General features: G+C 41.3%; 1 protein-coding gene across 1 annotated transcript; it reads left to right on the top strand.

The window, feature by feature from the left end:
- The first annotated feature begins 5,157 nt into the window (after window positions 1-5,157).
- On the top strand, window positions 5,158-7,116 carry LOC112742900 (uncharacterized). Its single transcript, XM_025792144.1, has 2 exons — window positions 5,158-5,765; window positions 6,966-7,116. The coding sequence occupies exons 1-2, from the start codon at window positions 5,158-5,160 to the stop codon at window positions 7,114-7,116; spliced, it is 759 nt and encodes a 252-aa protein (XP_025647929.1).
- The last annotated feature ends 13,545 nt before the right edge of the window (window positions 7,117-20,661 follow it).

The following is a 20,661-nucleotide window of genomic DNA, read 5'->3' as shown; positions in this document are numbered from 1 at the left end:
CATCATAATTCATAACAATATAATAAAGATTGCAACCAGAGAATCAAACGTGGTGCACAGATGAATGAGCTTATATTAAGATCAAAGGTTTCTTGATTGCTTATTTCTATCCTCACGCACAATCTTATTGAAAGACTCAACAAACTCATACTTCCGAAAATTCACGTTCATTATCACACATTAAAAATTAAGTATTTCATTTACAAATTTTGTCTTCTTTTTTCTTTTCGTTGAATTTCTGATCATTAAAATTTAATAAATTAAAGCAAACCTTAATGTAACACCCTACCACACAGAGCCTTATGATTAAATCATAAGACAAAGGTGGTGAAGTATTACAACTTCTAAAAGTAAAATTATATATATAATAATAGTGAAAAATATTTTTAACTAGGAGCCTTTGAAGAAAAGGGTAAAGCAAAATCATTAAATTAAAAAGCGCAACACTCTCGAATGCGATAACGTAAGCGAAATAAGGTAAAATATAGGCTAACACAGATATATATATACAGAAGAGTGCCAAAAATACAGATAACAAAGCTTAAGATTCGGTTCGCGAAGGTAACCATATATATATATATATATATATATATATATATATATATATATTATGTATGAGCTTAGAACTGTCGTAATCTTTGATTAACCTTGGCTTTACGACGCGAGGTAAAGCTTAGGCTAATTAGGATATTACATTTAGTGGTATCAGAGCGGTTCGTCCTCGTGAGCCTGAGGGAGGGACCGATTATGCTTCATTGCATACTCTGTGTGTCTTTTTCTTTGATGCTATTAGGTTATCTGTTTGGTATTGCATAGCATGCTTGTTTGTCAGTGCCTGTTTGGGATAATTGAAGCACTAGGCTTTTGATATTGAGACTGATCACCTTGATATCGATTGTTTGGTGTAGACAGGAACCCTACATGGCCACTCGCATACATATATATATATATGTATGAGCTTAGAACTGTCGTAATCTCTGATTAACCTTGGCTTTACGACGCGAGGTAAAGCTTAGGCTAATTAGGATGTTACATTTAGTGGTATCAGAGCGGTTCGTCCTCGTGAGCCTGAGGGAGGGACCGATTATGCTTCATTGCATACTCTGTGAGTCTTTTTCTTTGATGCTATTAGGTTATCTGTTTGGTATTGCATAGCATGCTTGTTTGTGAGTGCCTGTTTGGGATAATTGAAGCACTAGTCTTTTGATATTGAGACTGATCACCTTGATATCGATTATTTAGCGTAGACAGGAACCCTACATGGCCACTCGTGGGCGAGGTCAAACACGTATCCGAGAAAGTAGGAATGAGCAACCAGCTGACAATCATGCCAAATTCATGGCGACAATGGCGAATCTCGCTAATACCATGGAAGCTAATGCTGCTCCGACTCTGCAAGCTGTGCAGAGGTTAGGCCAACCGGCGGGGAATGGCAATGGAAACGGAGAAGGAAATGCCAATGATAATGCTGAGGAAAATGACGATGACACGGGAGGAATTCTGATGACTTTGGCGACGTTCCTCAAGGTTCATCCGTCAACTTTCTGAGGATCCACTAATCCTACTGAAGCATATCACTGGTTTCAAGCTATGGAGCGTGCTTTACAGGCGCAACATGTTTCCCTCAATCAATATGTCGAGTTTGCCGCTTATCAGCTAGCGGGAGAGGCCCAGCCCTGGTGGCAAGCAGAGTGTCACTTGATACAACTTCAGAACGCCGACATTCCATGGGAGGTGTTCCAAACGGCCTTCTACAAGAAGTACTTCCCTGAGTCTGCAAGGGAAGCAGAGGAGATGGAACTAATGCAGCTGAAGCAAGGTTCCCTATCTGTGGCGGAATACACCAACAAGTTTGAGGAGCTCTGTAGGTTTTCTAGGGTATGTCAAGGTGCCCCGGAGACTTACGAGAGCTGGAAGTGCATTAAGTACCAGAGGAGTTTAAAGGATAGCATTATGACTGCTGTGGCTCCTATGAAAATTCGTGTCTTCTCTGACTTAGTGAACAAGGCTAGAGTAGTGGAAGAGTATGCCAAGACTGTTGCGGCAGCCAAGGACACTCATGGAGGGAGCTCTAGTCGGGGGCGTGGCAAGTATTTTCATCCGAGAGGGCAAAGCTTCAAAAGAGAAGGATATGCGCCTCAATGTCAAGGAGGTTTCAGGAAGAACACTCAGACTCAGTTTCAGTATGCTAAGGGGAGAGGAAATCAGAGTAAGAATTCTCCGAATTTGACTTGTGTACATTGTGGGCATTTCCATCCTTATGCAAAATTAGTTTAGGTGGTTGTTTCAATTGTGGGTTGCCTGGCCACATTGCGAGGGATTGCACTCGTGGGAGGAACCAGAATGCGAGCTAGAGTCAGCATCAAGGTCGAGTCTTTACTGTGAATGCCAAGGATGCTTCTAAGGCGGATCCATTGATGAGAGGTATATGTCTAATTGGTGATAAGTCCTTAGTTGCATTATATGATACTGGAGCTTCAAATTTGTTTATTTCGTTTGCTAAAGTTGAGGAATTAGGTTTGAAAATGTCAGAGTTACCTTTTGATCTGCATGTACATACTCTGCATCAGATAGTTATGACTAGGTCAGGTTGTAGACAAGTAGGTTTCAAGCTTGAGGGTAGAAGTTTTGTGCATGATTTGATCTGTTTATCAATGGTAGGGCTAGAAATGATTTTAGAGTTTGATTGGTTGTTGAAGAATTGGGTTTTGTTGGACTGCTTTGAGCGAACCATTCGGTTTATGCTGGAAGGAGAGAATTGAGCAGTGGTAGGTACGGGGTATTATCTAAACTTTGTAATGGTGCATTGTAGCGGGAAGGAGTGTCAGGGTTATATTCTATTGGCTGCTATTGCGTTGGGTGATGCCCAGAACTTGGATCAGATACCGGTGGTTAGAGAATTTCCGAAAGTATTCCCAGAAGATATCCCTGAGTTCCCACCTCAAAGGGAAATTGAATTTGCGATTGAATTGGTGCCGGGAGCCGGACTAGTATCGATTGCGCCGTATAGAATGGCTCCAATAGAGCTGGCAGAGTTAAAGACTCAGTTGGAAAAGCTTTTAAACAAGAGGTTCATTCGACTGAGTGTATTACCGTGGGAGCGCCAGTTTTATTGGTGAAGAAGAAAGATGGAGGAATGCGACTGTGTGTAGATTACCGACAGTTAAACAAAGTGACATTGAAGAACAAGTACCCGCTGCCCAAGATAGATGACTTGATGGATCAATTGCAAGGAGATGGAGTGTTTTCCAAGATCGATTTGAGATCCGGTAACCATCAAATAAGCGTGAAAGAGGATGATATCCCTAAGACTGCGTTTAGAACACGCTATGGACACTACGAGTTTGCGGTAATGTCCTTTGGGTTAACGAATGCACCTGCTGTTTTCATGGATTTCATGAACAAGGTGTTTCGTCCCTTTTTGGACAAATTCGTGGTGGTTTTCATAGATGACATCTTGGTTTACTCTAAGACGGTAAAGGAGCATGAGGAACACTTGAGGGTTGTGCTACAAATCCTAAAGGAGCAAAAGTTGTACGCTAAGTTGTCGAAGTGTGAGTTTTGGAAGGAGGAAGTGAAGTTCTTAGATCATGTGGTGAGTAAAGGAGGACTAGCCGTAGACCCTTCGAAGGTAGAAGCGGTGATGGAATGGGAAAGACCGACAACCGTGACGGAAGTGATAAGCTTCTTAGGTTTAGTTGGATATTACCGGAGATTTATCGAAGGATTCTCCTGGATTGCGCTACCGATGATGAAATTAACAAGGAAAGAAGTGCCATTTGTGTGGACGTCGGAGTGTGAAGAGAGTTTTCAGACTTTGAAGCAGAAGTTAACTTTAGCACCTGTTTTAATCCTACTGGAACCGCACGAACCGTTTGAAGTATATTGTGATGCGTCGCTAAAGGGTTTGGGTTGCGTGTTGATACAACATCGGAATGTGGTGGCTTACGCATCGCGTTAACTGAGACCGCATGAGGTGAATTACCCCACTCATGACTTGGAATTAGAGTTGATTGTGTTTGCATTGAAGATTTGGTGACACCACTTGTACGGAGTAAGGTTTAGTGTCTTTTCTGATCATAAGAGTCTCAAGTACATCTTCGATCAGAAAGAGCTTAATATGCGTCAGAGGAGATGGATGGAGTTGCTAAAGGATTATGATTTTGAGCTAAGTTATCATCCTGGAAAGGCGAATGTGGTAGCAGACGCTTTGGGTCGGAAATCTTTAACAATTGCTTGGATGAGAATCAAGGAGGAGGAGTTAGTGGATAAGTTTGTGAATCTTAAGCTGGATATCGGTGAAGTTGCCGGAAGAGCTTGTTTGAACTAGTTACAAATCTCAAGCACGTTTAAATCAGAGATACAAAGGGATCAGTAAGATAAGCAAAAGTTTCAGCAATTGCTTCAACCAGTTGGTGATAAGAGGCGTGAAGAATTCACTAAGGATGGTGAAGGATTGTGGAGATATAAGGGGAGGATTTGCATACCGGATATTAGGAGTTTGAGGCAAGACTTATTTTCAAAAGCTCATAACAGTGAATTTTCTATTCATCCCAGAAGTACGAAGATGTATTATGACTTGAAGAAGATGTTCTGGTGGCCTGGGATGAAGGGTGATGTAGCAACATTGGTATCCAAGTGTTTAACGTGCCAGAAGGTGAAGATAGACCATCAGAAATTGCCGGGAATGCTACAGCCTCTTGAGATTCCTCAGTGGAAGTGGGAAAGAATTGCAATGGATTTTGTGACCGGTTTACCGAGGACTAGGTCGGGATTTGATATAATTTGGATGATCGTGGATTGCTTAACCAAATCTGCTCACTTTCTGCCTATCCGAGTAAACTGTTCTATGGAGGAGTTAGCAAGATTGTACATCAAGGAGATAGTAAGGTTGCATGGTGTGCCGTCGAGCATAGTGTCGGACCGTGATCCCCGATTCACATCAAGGTTTTGGGGAGCTTTCCAAAGAGCTTTCGGTACGAAGCTATGTCTCAGTACCGCATATCATCTGCAAATCGAGATGGACAGTCGGAAAGGACTATTTAGACGTTAGAAGATATGCTCAGAGCATGTGTGTTGGATCAACCCGGGAGTTGGGATCGTTACATGCCATTGGTGGAGTTTGCATACAACAACAGCTTTCATGCAAGCATTGGGATGGCTCCGTATGAAGCCTTGTATGGACGAAAGTGCCAATCTCCACTTTGTTGGTACGAATCTGGTGAAGTAAGTGTATTGGGTCCAGATTTGATACCGGAAACTATTGAGAACATTAAGAAGATTCGTGCAAGGATTCTAACTGCTCAGAGTCGACAGAAGAGCTACGCGGACCAGAGAAGGAAACCGCTAGAGTTTGAAGTGGGAGAGCATGTATTTCTTCGGGTGACACCGACAACTGGGATTAGAAGAGCAATCAAGACTAAGAAGTTGAAGCCAAGATACATAGGACCGTTTAAAGTTCTAAGACAATTCGGGCTGGTAGCGTATCAAGTAGCTTTGCCACCTCATCTGTCTAACTTGCATGACGTATTCCACGTGTCACAACTCCGCAAGTACATGTCGGATGCGGCTCATGTGTTGGAGCCTGAGTCGGTGGAGTTGAGGGAAAACTTAACCTTCCAAGTAACGCCAATGAAGATCGATGACACTAGTGTGAAGAAGCTGCGAGGAAAGGACGTTTCATTGGTTAAAGTTGCTTGGGAGCGAGCAGGAGTAGAAGAGCATACGTGGGAATCAGAGTTTGAAATGCAAAAGGATTATCTCAAGTTTTTCTCAGGAAATTCAAATTTTGAGGGCAAAATTTCTTATTTGGTGGGGAGAATGTAAGAACCGCAACTAATCAACCGGTTAATTAAGTAATTAATATTGCACAAATTAGATTCCAAAAAGTTAGAGTGAGAATTTGAGGATTTAAAGGTGATTTTTGGACTCAGTAGGTTTTTCTGGGTCAGAAAATGTGCTTTCTGTGAAAAACCGTGAAAAACTGCGAACCAGTAGTTGAACCGGTTGAACCGGTTTAAGTCTTCCTGGTACCGCATGAGAAAAAGTGAAAACCGTCAAAAACCATAGAAAATGTTAGAAACGGAAAACCGGGCATTAATTTTAAAGGTTTGACCCGAAGTTGGGCCAAACGGGCTAAAAACGCTAACGGATTGGACCGGGCCTAAGTTTGGCCCAAGCCCAACATATAAAAAGCTCATTGAGTGAATCAAACTAGCCACATCTCCATTAAACACACACACACACACTTCAGAAATAGAAAGGGGAGGAGGGGAAGAAGAGAACACTATTCACACCTCTCTTCTCTTCGCGATATCTTGAGCTACGGTGCTCCGATTTGGGTGCCGTCAGTGGCTACGTGTTCCTTGTGAAGAGCTCTATAAAACCCATGTATAAAAATGGTAAGGAAAGCTCGAAATCCCTTCATTTCTTCTCCTCTAAATTTCGGGTTTCTAGGGTTTTAGATTAAATGAGTTTTTGTGATTTTGGATGTTTAGGTTTGCTCTAATCCTTGCTTAGCATTGGGTTTTGACATCCAAATCTATTGGAAAAGGTAATAGCCACCAAACCCTTGTAAATTTATGTTTAATTGGAACCCTAGGTTGATTTGAGGTGATTTATATGCATATAGTTTGATTACTGTGGCTTTGGGAGCTAATGGAACTTATTTGTGCTTATTGGAGTGGAATTGAGAGCTTGGATTATGGTTGGGAGCTTGTTTGGGCTAAATCAGAGTTTTGGCGCATATAGGGAATCGGCCAAGGTATGGTTTCGGTTTCCTCTATGTAGTATATAATACGCACGGACACTTAGGCTAGTGACCCATAGGATAGGTTTGGAATTTATATGTTGTTGATAATTGTTTGAGTTGTTGATGTTGTAAATATTGATTGAGATAATGGGGTTGGAATATGATGTATGATGAACTTGTATGAATATGTATCTTAGTCATTAATATGGAGTAGGAATGAGTTGATGAGAAAGATTGATATTGATGAAATAAGAAATTGTGAATGTGTTGGTCGGAAATTGCTTAATGTGTTGGATTTTGATGAGAAAAGAAGTTTTGAAAGGTTTGGTATAGGTTGGAACGTGTATGGTAAGAAATGGTGGTAATTGTGAAGTTTGGTAAAATTAGGTTTTTGGTGAACTTTGTTCGATCATAACTTTTGCCTCGGTTTTCGAAATTGATTGAAATTTGTTTAGAATTAAAGATCTTTGAAAACCCCTTTAAATCGATATAAAGTTTGTGAAAATTGGAATTTTGTAGAGGAAGTTATGATCATTCAAAATTTGTGTTAAAAATCTGAAATTCTGCTAAGTTGCAGAATTTCATGATTTCTGATATGTGCGAGCGCACACCCTTGTGCGGATGCACAACCTGCGAAAATTTTGATCTGTGCGCATGCACAGGCAGAAAAATGCATTCTGTTTGCAGCGCTAGCACAGCTTGTGCGCTCACATATCTAAGGAAGAATTTCAACATGTGCCGATGCACAAGTCTGTGCGGACGCACACGTTGGGAAGGCCAGTCTGTTGGGGGCGCTGGCACAGGTTGTGCGAGTGAACAGATCTTGGAAAATTTGACACCTGTGCGTACGCACACCCATGTGCGTGCGCACACATTTTAAAACTCACCAGAGCGTGTGCGCGCACACCCTTGTGCGGCCGCACACGCCTTGTTTCTCAAATTTTACTTTATTTTCAACTATTCTACCTTCCCAACAAGGTTGTAAGCTTCTCTAACACCATTTTAGGACCCTTGGGCCTAGTTTTATACTTTTAAAACATTAGGAAAGATTTTAGGGGAGTTAAATGACATTAATTAGATAACTTAGAAAATGGAGGTCTAGGTTTCTGGCATGCCGAGGGTGGCTTGATGTTATGTGATGTATGGTTGATGTATGAGACGAGAATTGAGGAACTATTGAGTTCGGAATTTGAGCTACTTCTTTAATCGGGCTTTTAGATTATATTATTCCTTCTATATATATTATGTATGAGCTTAGAACTGTCGTAATCTCTGATTAACCTTGGCTTTACGACGCGAGATAAAGCTTAGGCTAATTAGGGTGTTAAGATCCCAACTCGCCAGCTGGTCCAAAACATAAGCCCTCAACATATCTTTTAGGGTTTGGATCATCCTCTCAGATTGGGCATCTGTTTGAGGATGGTAAGTCGTACTCAAGCTTAATCGGGTTCCAAAAGCTCTCTGAATTGCACCCCATAACCTTGAAATGAAACAGGAATCTCTGTCAAAAATTATAGTGGTAGGCACACCGTGAAGTCTCACAACTTTATGTATAAACTTGCTAGATCCTCAAGGGTATAGTTCATCCGAATGGGTAAAAAGTCAGCCGACTTTGTCAGTCGATCCACAATTACCCAAATAGCATCAAAACTAGCTCTAGTTCTTGGCAATCCCGATACAAAGTCCATCGTAGTGCTTTCCCATTTCCATTGTGGAATCTCTAATGGTTGCAAAGTCCCAGAAGGTCTCTGGTGTTCAATCTTCACTTTCTGACAAGTTAAACACTTTGAAACATGTAATGCTACGTCGTTCTTCATTCCCGGCCACCAGAACATTGCTTTTAGGTCTTGATACATCTTAGTGCTTCCCGGATGAATAGAGAATTCGCTTTTATGCGCCTCCCTCAAAATATCTTGCCGTAAGGTCCTAACATCCGGTACACAAATTCTACCCTTGAACCTCCATAACCTGTCATCGGCTCATGATACTCTCCATCGCTTCCCTTGTTCAATTGCCGGCCATACCTTCTGCAATTCCTTCTCGTCCTGCTGAGCTTCTTCAATCCTGGACTTAAAGTCACTCGAAATTTGCAATTGACTCAAGCACAGAGTTCCAGACACTTCTTGAGCACCTATCTTTAGGCTCTCAAATGCTTTAAGTAATTCCTCTTCTCGAAGCATCATCCAGGCAGCACACAATGATTTCCTACTTAAGGCATCCGCCACATCAATTGCTTTTGTCGGATGGTAATTCAGTTCAAAGTCGTAATCCTTCAGTAACTCCATCCACATCCTCTGCCGCATATTCAGTTCTTTCTGATCAAAGAGATATTTCAAGCTCTTGTGATCAGAGAAAACTTGGAACTTAACCCCATAGAGGTAATGCCTCCACACCTTCAGTACAAACACAACTGCAGCAAGTTTCAGGTTGTGCGCGGGTAATTAACTTCATGATGTCTCAACTGTCGTGAGGCATACGCCACCACATTCCAATGCTACATCAGCATGCATCCTAGACCATTTACTGAGGCATCACAGTACACCTCAAATGGTTCATTCGGCTCAGGTAACACTAATACAGGTGCAGTGGTCAATTTTTGCTTCAACGCCTGAAAACTCTTCTCACACTTAGAAGTCCAGACAAATGGTGCATCTTTGCGGGTAAACTTCGTCAATGGCAAACCTATTTGAGAAAAGCCTTTGATGAATCTCCGATAATAGCCAGATAATCCTAGAAAACTCGTTATCTCAGTTACTGAGGTCGGTCCCCTCCCCCCCCATTCCATCACTGCTTCCACCTTAGAAGGATCTACCGCTATCCCCTGTTTACTCACTACATGGCCAAGAAACTTCACCTCGTTCTTCCAGAACTCACATTTAGACAGTTTTGCGTAGAGTTTCCTTTCCTTGAGAATCTATAACATAGTTCTTAAGTGTTCCGCACGCTCTTCCTTGGTCTTAGAATAAATTAGTATATCATCAATGAAGACGACAACGAACTTATCAAAAAATGGGCAAAAAATTCTGTTCATATAGTCCATAAACACTGCAGGAGCGTTCGTCAACCCAAAAGATATTACAGTGTACTCGTAATGACCATAACGAGTCCTGAAAGTGGTCTTAGGGATGTCTTCATCTCTTACCCTTATCTGGTGATAACCGGATCATAGATCAATCTTAGAGAAAACTACGACTCCTTATAACTGATCCATGAGATCGTCAATCCTCGGCAGTGGGTACTTATTCTTTATTGTGACCTTATTTAGTTTCCTGCAATCTACACAGAGATGCATACTCCTGTCTTTCTTCTTCGCCAGTAACACCGGTGAGTCCCACGGAGAAACACTAGGTCAGATGAAGCGTTTACCCATTAAGTCTTCCAGCTGAGCCTTGAGCTCGGCCATTTCTAAAGGTGACATCCTATAAGGGGCAATAAAGATTGGCCCTGTCCCAAGCACCAATTCAATCGCAAACTCAACCTCTCAGGAAGGAGGGAATTCATCAATGTCGTTTGGAAACACTTCAGAAAATTCACAAACAATCAGAATCTGCTCTAAACTTTGTTCCTCCCCGAAAACACCCGTAGTTAACAGCATAACACCCTGACATTCATATTCAGAATAGCTTACTGTCATGGAGTTCAAATAATAGCTATTCACTACTACCGGCCCTTTCGATCCTTCTGACATAAAGTACAACGACTTCTCAGAACAGTCAAGCAAAACATGATTCTTAAATAACCAATCCAGTCCTAGAATGAGATCTAGACCAGTCATTGTTAAGAAAATCAGACCATGGATGAAATATCGCTGTTTAACTCGGAATGACACTTGTGAACAGCCTAACTTAGTCACAACAGCTTTCGAAGTAGCATTATACACATTCAGATCATAATCTAACACAACTATCTTTAGCTCTAATTCACTAGCCCTCTCAAATGCAATGAATGAATGAGTAGCTCTAGAATCAAATAAAGCATTCAAAGTTTTACCGGCTATTTCACATTTATCTCAGATAAGCGTACCAGACCCATCGGCACCTACAACTGAGGTAGTGAACACCCGACCAAGCTGCTGTGCTCTCCTAGTACCTTACCTCTGCTTCTCCAGACAGTTTGAGGCTTTATTCCCTGCCTTACCATAAGAGTAGCACAAGCCCCTTCTAGCTTTACATAGGACTCCCGGATGGTGACTTCCGCATCTAGCACATGCTCGCTCATTCACAGACTGCTTACCAAATCTTCTCCTCGGGTAACTGTTATTTTTAGGCCTTCTAAAACTAGCCTGGCCCTAAGTCTGACCCCTAGGAGCAAAACTTCTCCCTCGGTTATGCTGAAAAGGCCCCCTATGACTCCCATTCTCTGCAGCCACCTTTTTCACATAGTCTTCAGCAACTTTGCTCGTATTCACCAACTCTAAGAAAGTCCTGATCTCTATTGGTCCCACTGAGCTTAAGATATCACTCTGGAGTCCTCCTTCAAACTTAATGCACTTCTATTCCTCGAAGTCTCCCGGAGCTCCCTGACATATGCGCGAAATTCTACATAGTTCCTCAAACTTGTTTATATATTCAGACACGGACATAGCACCCTACTTCAGCTGTAGTAACTCAAGTTCCTTTGCCGTCCTTACAGAATTCGTAAAGTACTTCTTGTAAAATTCCACCTGGAAAGCATCGCAGGGGATAGGGTCATCACCCTACTGCAGGAGGTGTCGTGTACCCTGCCACCAATGCAATGCTTCCCCAGTGAGCTGATAGGTAACAAACTCGATACACTGCTCTTCAGGAACCAATTGTGCTTGCAGTGCTCTTTCCATGGCCTGAAACCAGGTATCTGCTTCAGTCGGATCGGTGGTTCCTCTAAAACCTGGCGGGTTGACTTTCAGGAATGCTGAGAGCATCATTGGCCCGTTTCCGCCATTTCCCCCATTATTATTATTATTCATCTGATTCCCAAATGCCTCAGCAGTGGCCTGCATAGCAGCATCCATATTCTCCAACGTCGTCATAAAGTTTACTAGGTTATTCGTGTTAGTTTTCAATTCCTGAGTACTAGTACGACCTCTCCCACAGCCTCGACCGCGTCCACGAGGCACCATCTGGTTCCTATACACACCAAACAATCGATATCAAGTTGATCAGTCTCAATATCGGAAGTCTAATGCATCAAAGTCCCAAATGCATGCTCATGATCGTTTATGCCAGTTATATCAGTTAGATATCCTAATAGCACATAGACACACAGACACAGAGAATGCACAGAAGCATAGCCAGCTCGTCCTCAAGCTCTACAGGAACGAACTGCTCTGATACCATAATGTAACACTCTACTAGACAGAGCCTTATGCTTAAGTCATAAGACAGAAATGGTAAAGTATTACGACCTCTAAAAGTAAAATTATATATATAATAATAGTGAAAAAGATTTTTAACTAGGAGCCTTTAAAGTAAAGAGTAAAACAAAATCATTAAATTGAAAAGTGCAACACTTCCAAATGCGATAACATAAGCGAAATAAGGTAAAAGATAGGCTAACATGGATATATATATATATATATATATATATATAGAAGAGTGCCAAAAATACAGATAAAAAAGCTCAAGACTCGGTTCGCGAAGGTAACCGTAGCATATATATATATATGAGAACCCAAAAGAAACCCAAAATACAGAGTTACAGAACCTGTTTCTCCAAAATAACCTCTAAGAGTAGTTAATACAGTATATATATAAACAGTAGAGATAATAAGTATCTATATAAATACATACAACCAAAATAAAACCTCGAGAGATAGGGATCTTCGCTAAATCAGAAGCTTCCAGCATGCCTCAGCAAGGAGCTTCACGTCCTGTATCTGAAAACTACAAAATCCGCATGGGTGAGAACCAGAGGTTTTCAGCATAGTAACAATGCCCACATATCTAACATGTAATGTCCTGGGAATGCCTAAGGCAATCCTAGAACTTCTGACATATAATTAAAGCTTATAAACATAACTAAACCATAAAATAAAATAGGCAACTAGCTAACGATCTTCATACTATTCTAAATTTCTAATACTCCCCAATCTAACTCCTCCAAACCTCCCAACTGCCACCGGAACCAGCTGTTACAAATACATTTATTACAGACAAGAAAATCACAGGTAGAAAACATATATGGCAGATAAACAAATAGCAAGTAATTATAAGTCAATTAGGCATTTCGCATTCCAAATAAAACAATGAAACAAACAAATAGATGCATATGATGCATGCCTATCCTAGTGGCTGATGAGTCTCATCTGTCAGTTATAAAGCCAACCCGACAAGTCCTGGTAGCTAACCATTGGACTGTCCCTCTGTCGTGCATCCCCAACTCGAGTAATTCTCAATCATAATCATAATCATGTAACACCCACACTAGTGTTTATTCACGAGGGCGAACTTATCCGGAACTTTTATAGTGTCCGACCACACTTACGACATAGGGTCAGCAGAGTATCGAGTCTCAACCTAGAGCACGTGGTGGCTAGCCACTGCTTTCACCCAGAGAAACTCGTATCTCAGATAGTTGGAAGTGTATCAAATCACATTGTCAATCAACAATCATAAACATATACATACTCAGCCATAAATTAATATTTATCACAGCCATACGGCTCATAACATAATCCATAACCAGCCAAAATTCATTATCAAATACAGCTATTCAGCTCATGGCATACACAACACTTCCACCATCATCCTCAACAACTCATACAATCATCATTAACATGATTCATCATTAATTCTCCCCTTACTTCATCCACAAGTTACCACCTTTCCTAGCTTCTTCTCATTACTAGGCATATTATTAGGATTTGGGGCTAAAAGAATGAAAATAAAGGCTTAGAGGTTTGGAATTAGGTTTTAAAACACAAAACTCATTTTTGCTGAAAGCAGGGGTCACGCATACGCGTGAGCCACGCGTACGCGTAAGCGCGCACTTTGGCTCATGTCGCGTACGCAACACCCTTCCCATGTACGCACGCTTGCTAAACAGAAATCAATGGCCGCGTATAATGGGGTTCGCGTACGCAGAAACTTCAGGTTACTAGCCTAAATTTTCACAATACATTATATTTTAGATACGAGAAACCGAAACCATACCTTGGCTGATTCCCCGCGCAAACCCAAAACACCTCCAATTCAACTTTTTGCTCAAGCTTCCAAGGCTCAACACCTCCCAAACAGATTTTCCAGCACTAGAAGTCTACTTTCAAGCTTCCAAACCACATACATACATATTACCTAACATACATAATAGACACCCACATATACAAACTCAACACCCAAACACAAATCAAGAATTCCACTAGGGTTGAGAATTCTTACCATACCCAAGGATCAAAGAGGCAATATTAAGAGTTTTTCTCAAGTTAATTGGATCCTATAACATCAAAGAGTTCAAAATCTCAACACTTTTACTCAAGATTTTTGAAATCAAGGGCTGGGAAAATGGTGCACGAAATTGTGATCTCTGGTAATGGCTCCAAAAACTTGGTGCTCTAATCTCAATTCATAATTTGTCACAACTTTGATACAACTAACCAGCAAGTGCACTGGGTCGTCCAAGTAATAAACCTTACTTGAGTAAGGGTCGATCCCATGGAGATTGTTGGTATGAAGCAAGCTATGGTCACCTTGTAAATATCAGTCAGGCGGATAATAATTGATTATGGAGTTTTCGAAAATAATACTAATTAAACAGAAAATAAGGATAGAAACACTTATGTAATTCATTAGTGAGAATTTCAGATAAGCGTGTAGAGATGCTTTCGTTCCTCTGAATCTCTGCTTTCCCGCTGTCTTCATCCAATCAATCCTACTCCTTTCCATGGCTGGCTTTATGCAAGGGCATCACCGTTGTCAATGGCTACATCCCATCCTCTTGTGAAAATGGTCCAAATGCTCTGTCACAGCACGGCTAATCATCTGAGGTTCTCGATCATGCTGGAATAGGATTCACCCTCCTTTTGCGTCTGTCACTACGCCCAGCACTCGCGAGTTTGAAGCTCGTCACAGTCATTCAATCCCAGAATCCTACTCAGAATACCACAGACAAGGTTTAGACTTTCCGGATTCTCATGAATGCTGCCATCAATCTAGCTTACACCACGAAGATTCTGATTAAGAGATCCAAGAGATAATCATTCAATCGAAGGTAGAACGGAAGTGGTTGTCAGGCACGCGTTCATGGGGAATGATGATGATTGTCACGTTCATCACATTCAGGTTGAAGTGCGAATGAATATCTTAGAAGCGGAATAAGTTGAATTGAATAGAAAAACAGTAGTACTTTGCATTAATCTTTGAGGAACAGCAGAGCTCCACACCTTAATCTATGGAGTGTAGAAACTCTACCGTTGAAAATACATAAGTGAATATAGGGTAAGCATGGCCGAGTGGCCAGCCTCCCATGGAGGTCTAGAGATCTAAAAATGATCAAAAGATCAAAATATAATCCAAAGATATCTAATACAATAGTAAAAAGTCCTATTTATACTAAACTAGTTACTAGGGTTTACAGAAGTAAGTAATTGATGCATAAATCCACTTCCGGGGCCCACTTGGTGTGTGCTTGGGCTGAGCTTGAAGTCTACACGTGGAGAGGTCATTCTTGGAGTTGAACGCCAGCTTTTGTGCCATTTTGGGCGTTGAACTCCACTTTGCAACTTGTTTCTGGCGCTGGACGCCAGAATTGGGCAGAGAGCTGGCGTTAAACGCCAGTTTGCGTCATCTAAAATTGAGCAAAGTATGGACTATTATATATTTCTGGAAAGCCCTGGATGTCTACTTTCCAACGCAATTGGAAGTGCGCCATTTTGAGTTCTGTAGCTCCAGAAAATCCACTTTGAGTGCAAGGAGGTCAGAATCCAACAGCATCAGCAGTCCTTCTTCAGCCTCTGAATCTGATTTTTGCTCAAGTCCCTCAATTTCAGCCAGAAAATACCTGAAATCACAGAAAAACACACAAACTCATAGTAAAGTCCAGAAATGTGAATTTAACATAAAAACTAATGAAAACATCCCTAAAAGTAACTAGATTCTACTAAAAACATACTAAAAACAATGCCAAAAAGCGTATAAATTATTCACTCATCACAACACCAAACTTAAATTGTTGCTTGTCCCCAAGCAACTGAAAATCAAATAGGATAAAAAGAAGAGAATATACTATAAATTCCAAACTATCAATGAAACATAGCTCCAATCAGATGAGCGGGACTTGTAGCTTTTTGCCTCTTGAATAGTTTTGGCATCTCACTTTATCCATTGAGATTCAGAATGATTGGCATCTATAGGAACTTAGAGTTCAGATAGTGTTATTGATTCTCCTAGTTCAGTATGATTATTCTTGAACACAGCTATTTTATGAGTCTTGGCCGTGGCCCTAAGCACTTTGTTTTCCAGTATTACCACCGGATACATAAATGCCACAGACACATAATTGGGTGAACCTTTTCAGATTGTGACTCAGCTTTACTAAAGTCCCCAATTAGAGGTGTCCAGGGTTCTTAAGCACACTCTTTTTATGCTTTGGACCTTGACTTTAACCGCTCAGTCTCAAGTTTTCACTTGACACCTACACACCACAAGCACATGGTTAGGGACAGCTTGGTTTAGCCGCTTAGGCCAGGATTTTATTCCTTTAGGCCCTCCTATCCACTGATGCTCAAAGCCTTGGGATTCTTTTTATTTACCCTTGCCTTTTGGTTTTAAGGGTTATTGGCTTTTTGCTCTTGCCTCTTGGTTTTAAGAGCTTTTGGCTTTTTCTGCTTTCTCTTTTTTTTTTCTTTTTCTATTTATTTTTTTTTTCTGCAAGCTTTGTTCTTTGCTGCTTTTTCTTGCTTTAAGAATCATTTTTATGATTTTTCAGATTATCAAATAACATGTCTCCTTGTCATCATTCTTTCAAGAGCCAACATATTTAACATTCATGAACAACAACTTCAAAAGACATATGCACTGTTCAAGCATACATTCAGAAAACAAGAAGCATTGTCACCACATCAATATAATTAAACTAAGTTCAAGGATAAATTCGAAACTCATGTACTTCTTGTTCTTTTGATTTAAAACATTTTTTATTTAAGAGAGGTGATGGATTCATAGGACATTTATAACTTTAAGACAAAGTTACTACTACTAATGATCATGTAATGAAGACACAAACATAGATAAGCACTTAACATAGAGAAAACGAAAAACAGAGAATGTAAGAACAAGGAATGAGTCCACCTTAGTGATGGTGACGTTTCCTTCTTGAGGAACCAATGATGTCCTTGAGCTCTTCTATGTCTCTTCCTTGTCTTTGTTGCTCCTCCCTCATTGCTTTTTGATCTTCTCTTATTTCATGAAGGATGATGGAGTGCTCTTGATGTTCCACCCTTAGTTGTCCCATGTTGGAACTTAATTCTCCTAGGGAGGTGTTGATTTGCTCCCAATAGTTTTGTGGGAGAAAATGCATTTGAGGCATCTCCGGGATCTCATGGTGATGAGCTTCCTGCGCCTCTTGAGCTCCATGAATGGGCTCTCTTGCTTGCTCCATCTTTTTCTTAGCGATGGGCTTCTCTTCCTCAATGTGAATGTCTCCTTCTATGAATTCTCCAGCTGAGTAACATAGATGGCAAATAAGATGAGGAAAAGCTAGCCTTGCCCCAGGGGAGGGCTTTTCGGCTATTTTGTAGAGTTCAAGGGAGATGACTTCATGAACTTCTACTTCCTCTCCAATCATGATGCTATGGATCATGATGGCCCGATCCACAGTAACTTCAGATCGGTTGCTAGTGGGGATGATGGAGCGTTGGATGAACTCCAACCATCCTCTAGCCATAGGCTTGAGGTCCAGTCTTCTTAGTTGAACCGGATTGCCTTTGAAGTCAATCTTCCATTGAGCTCCTTCCACACATATGTCCATGAGAACTTGGTCCAACCTTTGATTAAAGTTGACCCTTCTAGTGTAGGGGCGCTCATCTCCTTGCATCATAGGCAAGTTAAACGCCAACCTCACATTCTCCGGGCTAAAATCTAAGTATTCCCCTGAACCATTGTAACATAATTCTTTGGATTTGGGTTCTTACTTTGATCATGGTTCCTAGTGATCCATGCATTGGCATAGAACTCTTGAACTATTAGGATGCCGACTTGTTGGATGGGGTTTGTTAGAACTTCCCAACCTCTTCTTTGGATTTCATGTCGGATCTCCGGATACTCATTTCTCTTGATTTTGAAAGGGACATCGGGGATCACCTTCTTCTTGGCCACAACATCATAGAAGTGGTCTTGATGAGCTTTGGAGATGAACCTTTCCATCTCCCATGACTCGGAGGTGGAAGCTTTTGTCTTCCCTTTCCCTTTTCTAGAGGATTCTCCGGTCTTAGGTGCCATCAATGGTAATGGAAAAACAAAAAGCTTATGCTTTTACCACACCAAACTTAGAATTTTGCTCGCCCTCGAGCAAGAGAAGAAAGAATAGACGAAGAAGAAGAAGAAAATATGGAGAGGAGGGGGGAGGTGTGTTTCGGCCAAGAAGAGAAAAGAGGGTTGTGTTGTGTGAAAATGAGGAAGAATGGAAGGTTATATATAGGGAAGGGAGGGGGTTAGGTTTCGGCCATATAGGGTGGGTTTGGGTGGGAAATTGATTTTGAATTTTGAAGGTAAGTGGAGTTTATGAGGTAGGTTTATGGGGAAGAGTGGATGGATGTGAGTGGTGAAGTGGTGATAGGGAAGAGAGATTGAGGTGATTGGTGAAGAAGTAAGTGGAGGTAGGTGGGGATCCTGTGGGGTCCACAGATCCTGAGGTGATCCTGTGGGGTCCACAAATCCTGAGGTGTTCAAGGATTTACAACCTTGCACCAAATTGGGCATGCAAAATGCTCTTGCACACAACTCTGGGCGTTCAGCGCCAGATTGGTGCTTGTTCTGGGCGTTGAACGCCCATTTGTTGCCCATTTCTGGCGTTGAACGCCAGAACCATGCTTGTTCTGGGCATTCAGCGTCAGCTCTTCTCCAGGGTGTGATTTTTCTTCTGCTGTTTTTGATTCCGTTTTTAATTTTTATATTTATTTTGTGACTCCACATGATCATGAACCTAATAAAACATGAAAAACAATGAAAATTAGATAAATAAACATTGGGTTGCCTCCCAACAAGCGCTTTTTTAATGTCAATAGCTTGACAGTGGGCTCTCATGGAGCCTCACAGATGTGCAGAGCTTTGTTGAGACCTCCCAACACCAAATTTAGAGTTTGGATATGGGGGTTTGACACCAAACTTAGAGTCTGGTTGTGGCCTCCCAACACCAAACTTAGAGTTTGACTGTGGGGGCTTTGTTTGACTCTGCTTTGAGAGAAGCTTTTTATGCTTCCTCTCCATGGATGCAGAGAGAGATCCTTGAGTTGTAAACACAAGGTTGTCCTCATTTATTTGAAGGATCAATTCTCCTCTGTCCACATCAATCACAGCTCTTGCTGTGGCCAGGAAAGGTCTTCCTAGGATGATGGATTCATCCTCCTCCTTCCCAGTATCTAGGACTATGAAATCAGCAGGGATGTAAAGGCCTTCAACCTTTACTAACACGTCCTCTACTTGTCCATAAGCCTGTTTTCTTGAATTGTCTGCCATCTCTAATGAGATTTTAGTGGCTTGTACCCCATAGATTCCCAGTTTCTCTATTACAGAGAGGGGCATGAGGTTTATCCCTGAACCAAGGTCACACAGAGCCTTAAAGATCATGTTGCCTATGGTACAAGGTATTACGAACTTTCCAGGATCCTGTTTCTTCTGAGGCAATCTCAGTTGATCCAGATCACTTAGTTCATTGGTGAACAAGGGAGGTTCATCTTCCCAAGTCTCAATACCAAATAATTTGGCATTCAGCTTCATGATTGCACCAAGAAACTTGGCAGTTTGCTCTTTAGTAACATCCTCATTTTCTTCAGAAGAGGAATACTCATCAGAGCTCATGAATGGCATAAGGAGGTTCAATGGAATCTCTATGGTCTCTAGATGAGTCTCAGATTCCTTTGGTTCCTCAGAGGGAAACTCCTTATTGATCACTGGACGTCCCAGGAGGTCTTCCTCCTTGGGATTCACGTCCTCTCCTTCCCTTACAGGTTCGGCCATGGTGGTTATGTCAATGGCCTTGCACTCTCTTTTTGGATTTTCTTCTGTATTGCTTGGGAGAGTACTAGGAGGGATTTCAGTGATCCTTTTACTCAGCTGGCCCACTTGTGCTTCCAAATTTCTAATGGAAGACCTTGTTTCATTCATAAAACTTACAGTGGCCTTGGACAGATCAGAGACTAAGTTTGCTAAATTAGAGGTATTTTGTCCAGAGTTCTCTGTCTGTTGCTGAGTGGATGATGGAAAAGGTTTATTATTGCTAAACCTGTATCTTCCACCATTATTAAAGCCTTGTTGAGGCTTTTGTTGATCCTTCCATGAGAGATTTGGATGATTTCTCCATGATGGATTATAGGTGTTTCCATAAGGTTCACCTAAGTAATTCACCTCTGCTATTGCAGGGTTCTCAAGATCACAAGCTTCTTCTTCAGAAGATGCCTCTTGAGTACTGTTGGATGCAGCTTGCATTCCATTCAGATTCTGAGAAATCATATTGACTTGCTGAGTCAGTATTTTGTTCTGAGCCAATATGGCATTCAGAGTATCAATTTCAAGAACTCCCTTCTTCATAGGCGTCCCATTATTCACAGGATTCCTCTCAGAAGTGTACATGAACTGGTTATTAGCAACCATGTCAATGAGTTCTTGAGCTTCTGCAGGCATTTTCTTTAGGTGAATGGATCCACCTGCAGAAGTATCCAATGACATCTTTGATAGCTCAGATAAACCATCATAGAATATATCCAGGATGGTCCATTCTGA

Source organism: Arachis hypogaea, chromosome 14 (genome assembly GCF_003086295.3).
Source record: "Arachis hypogaea cultivar Tifrunner chromosome 14, arahy.Tifrunner.gnm2.J5K5, whole genome shotgun sequence".
Classification (NCBI taxonomy): Eukaryota; Viridiplantae; Streptophyta; class Magnoliopsida; order Fabales; family Fabaceae; genus Arachis; species Arachis hypogaea.
This window is presented reverse-complemented; position numbering and strand designations above follow the sequence as displayed.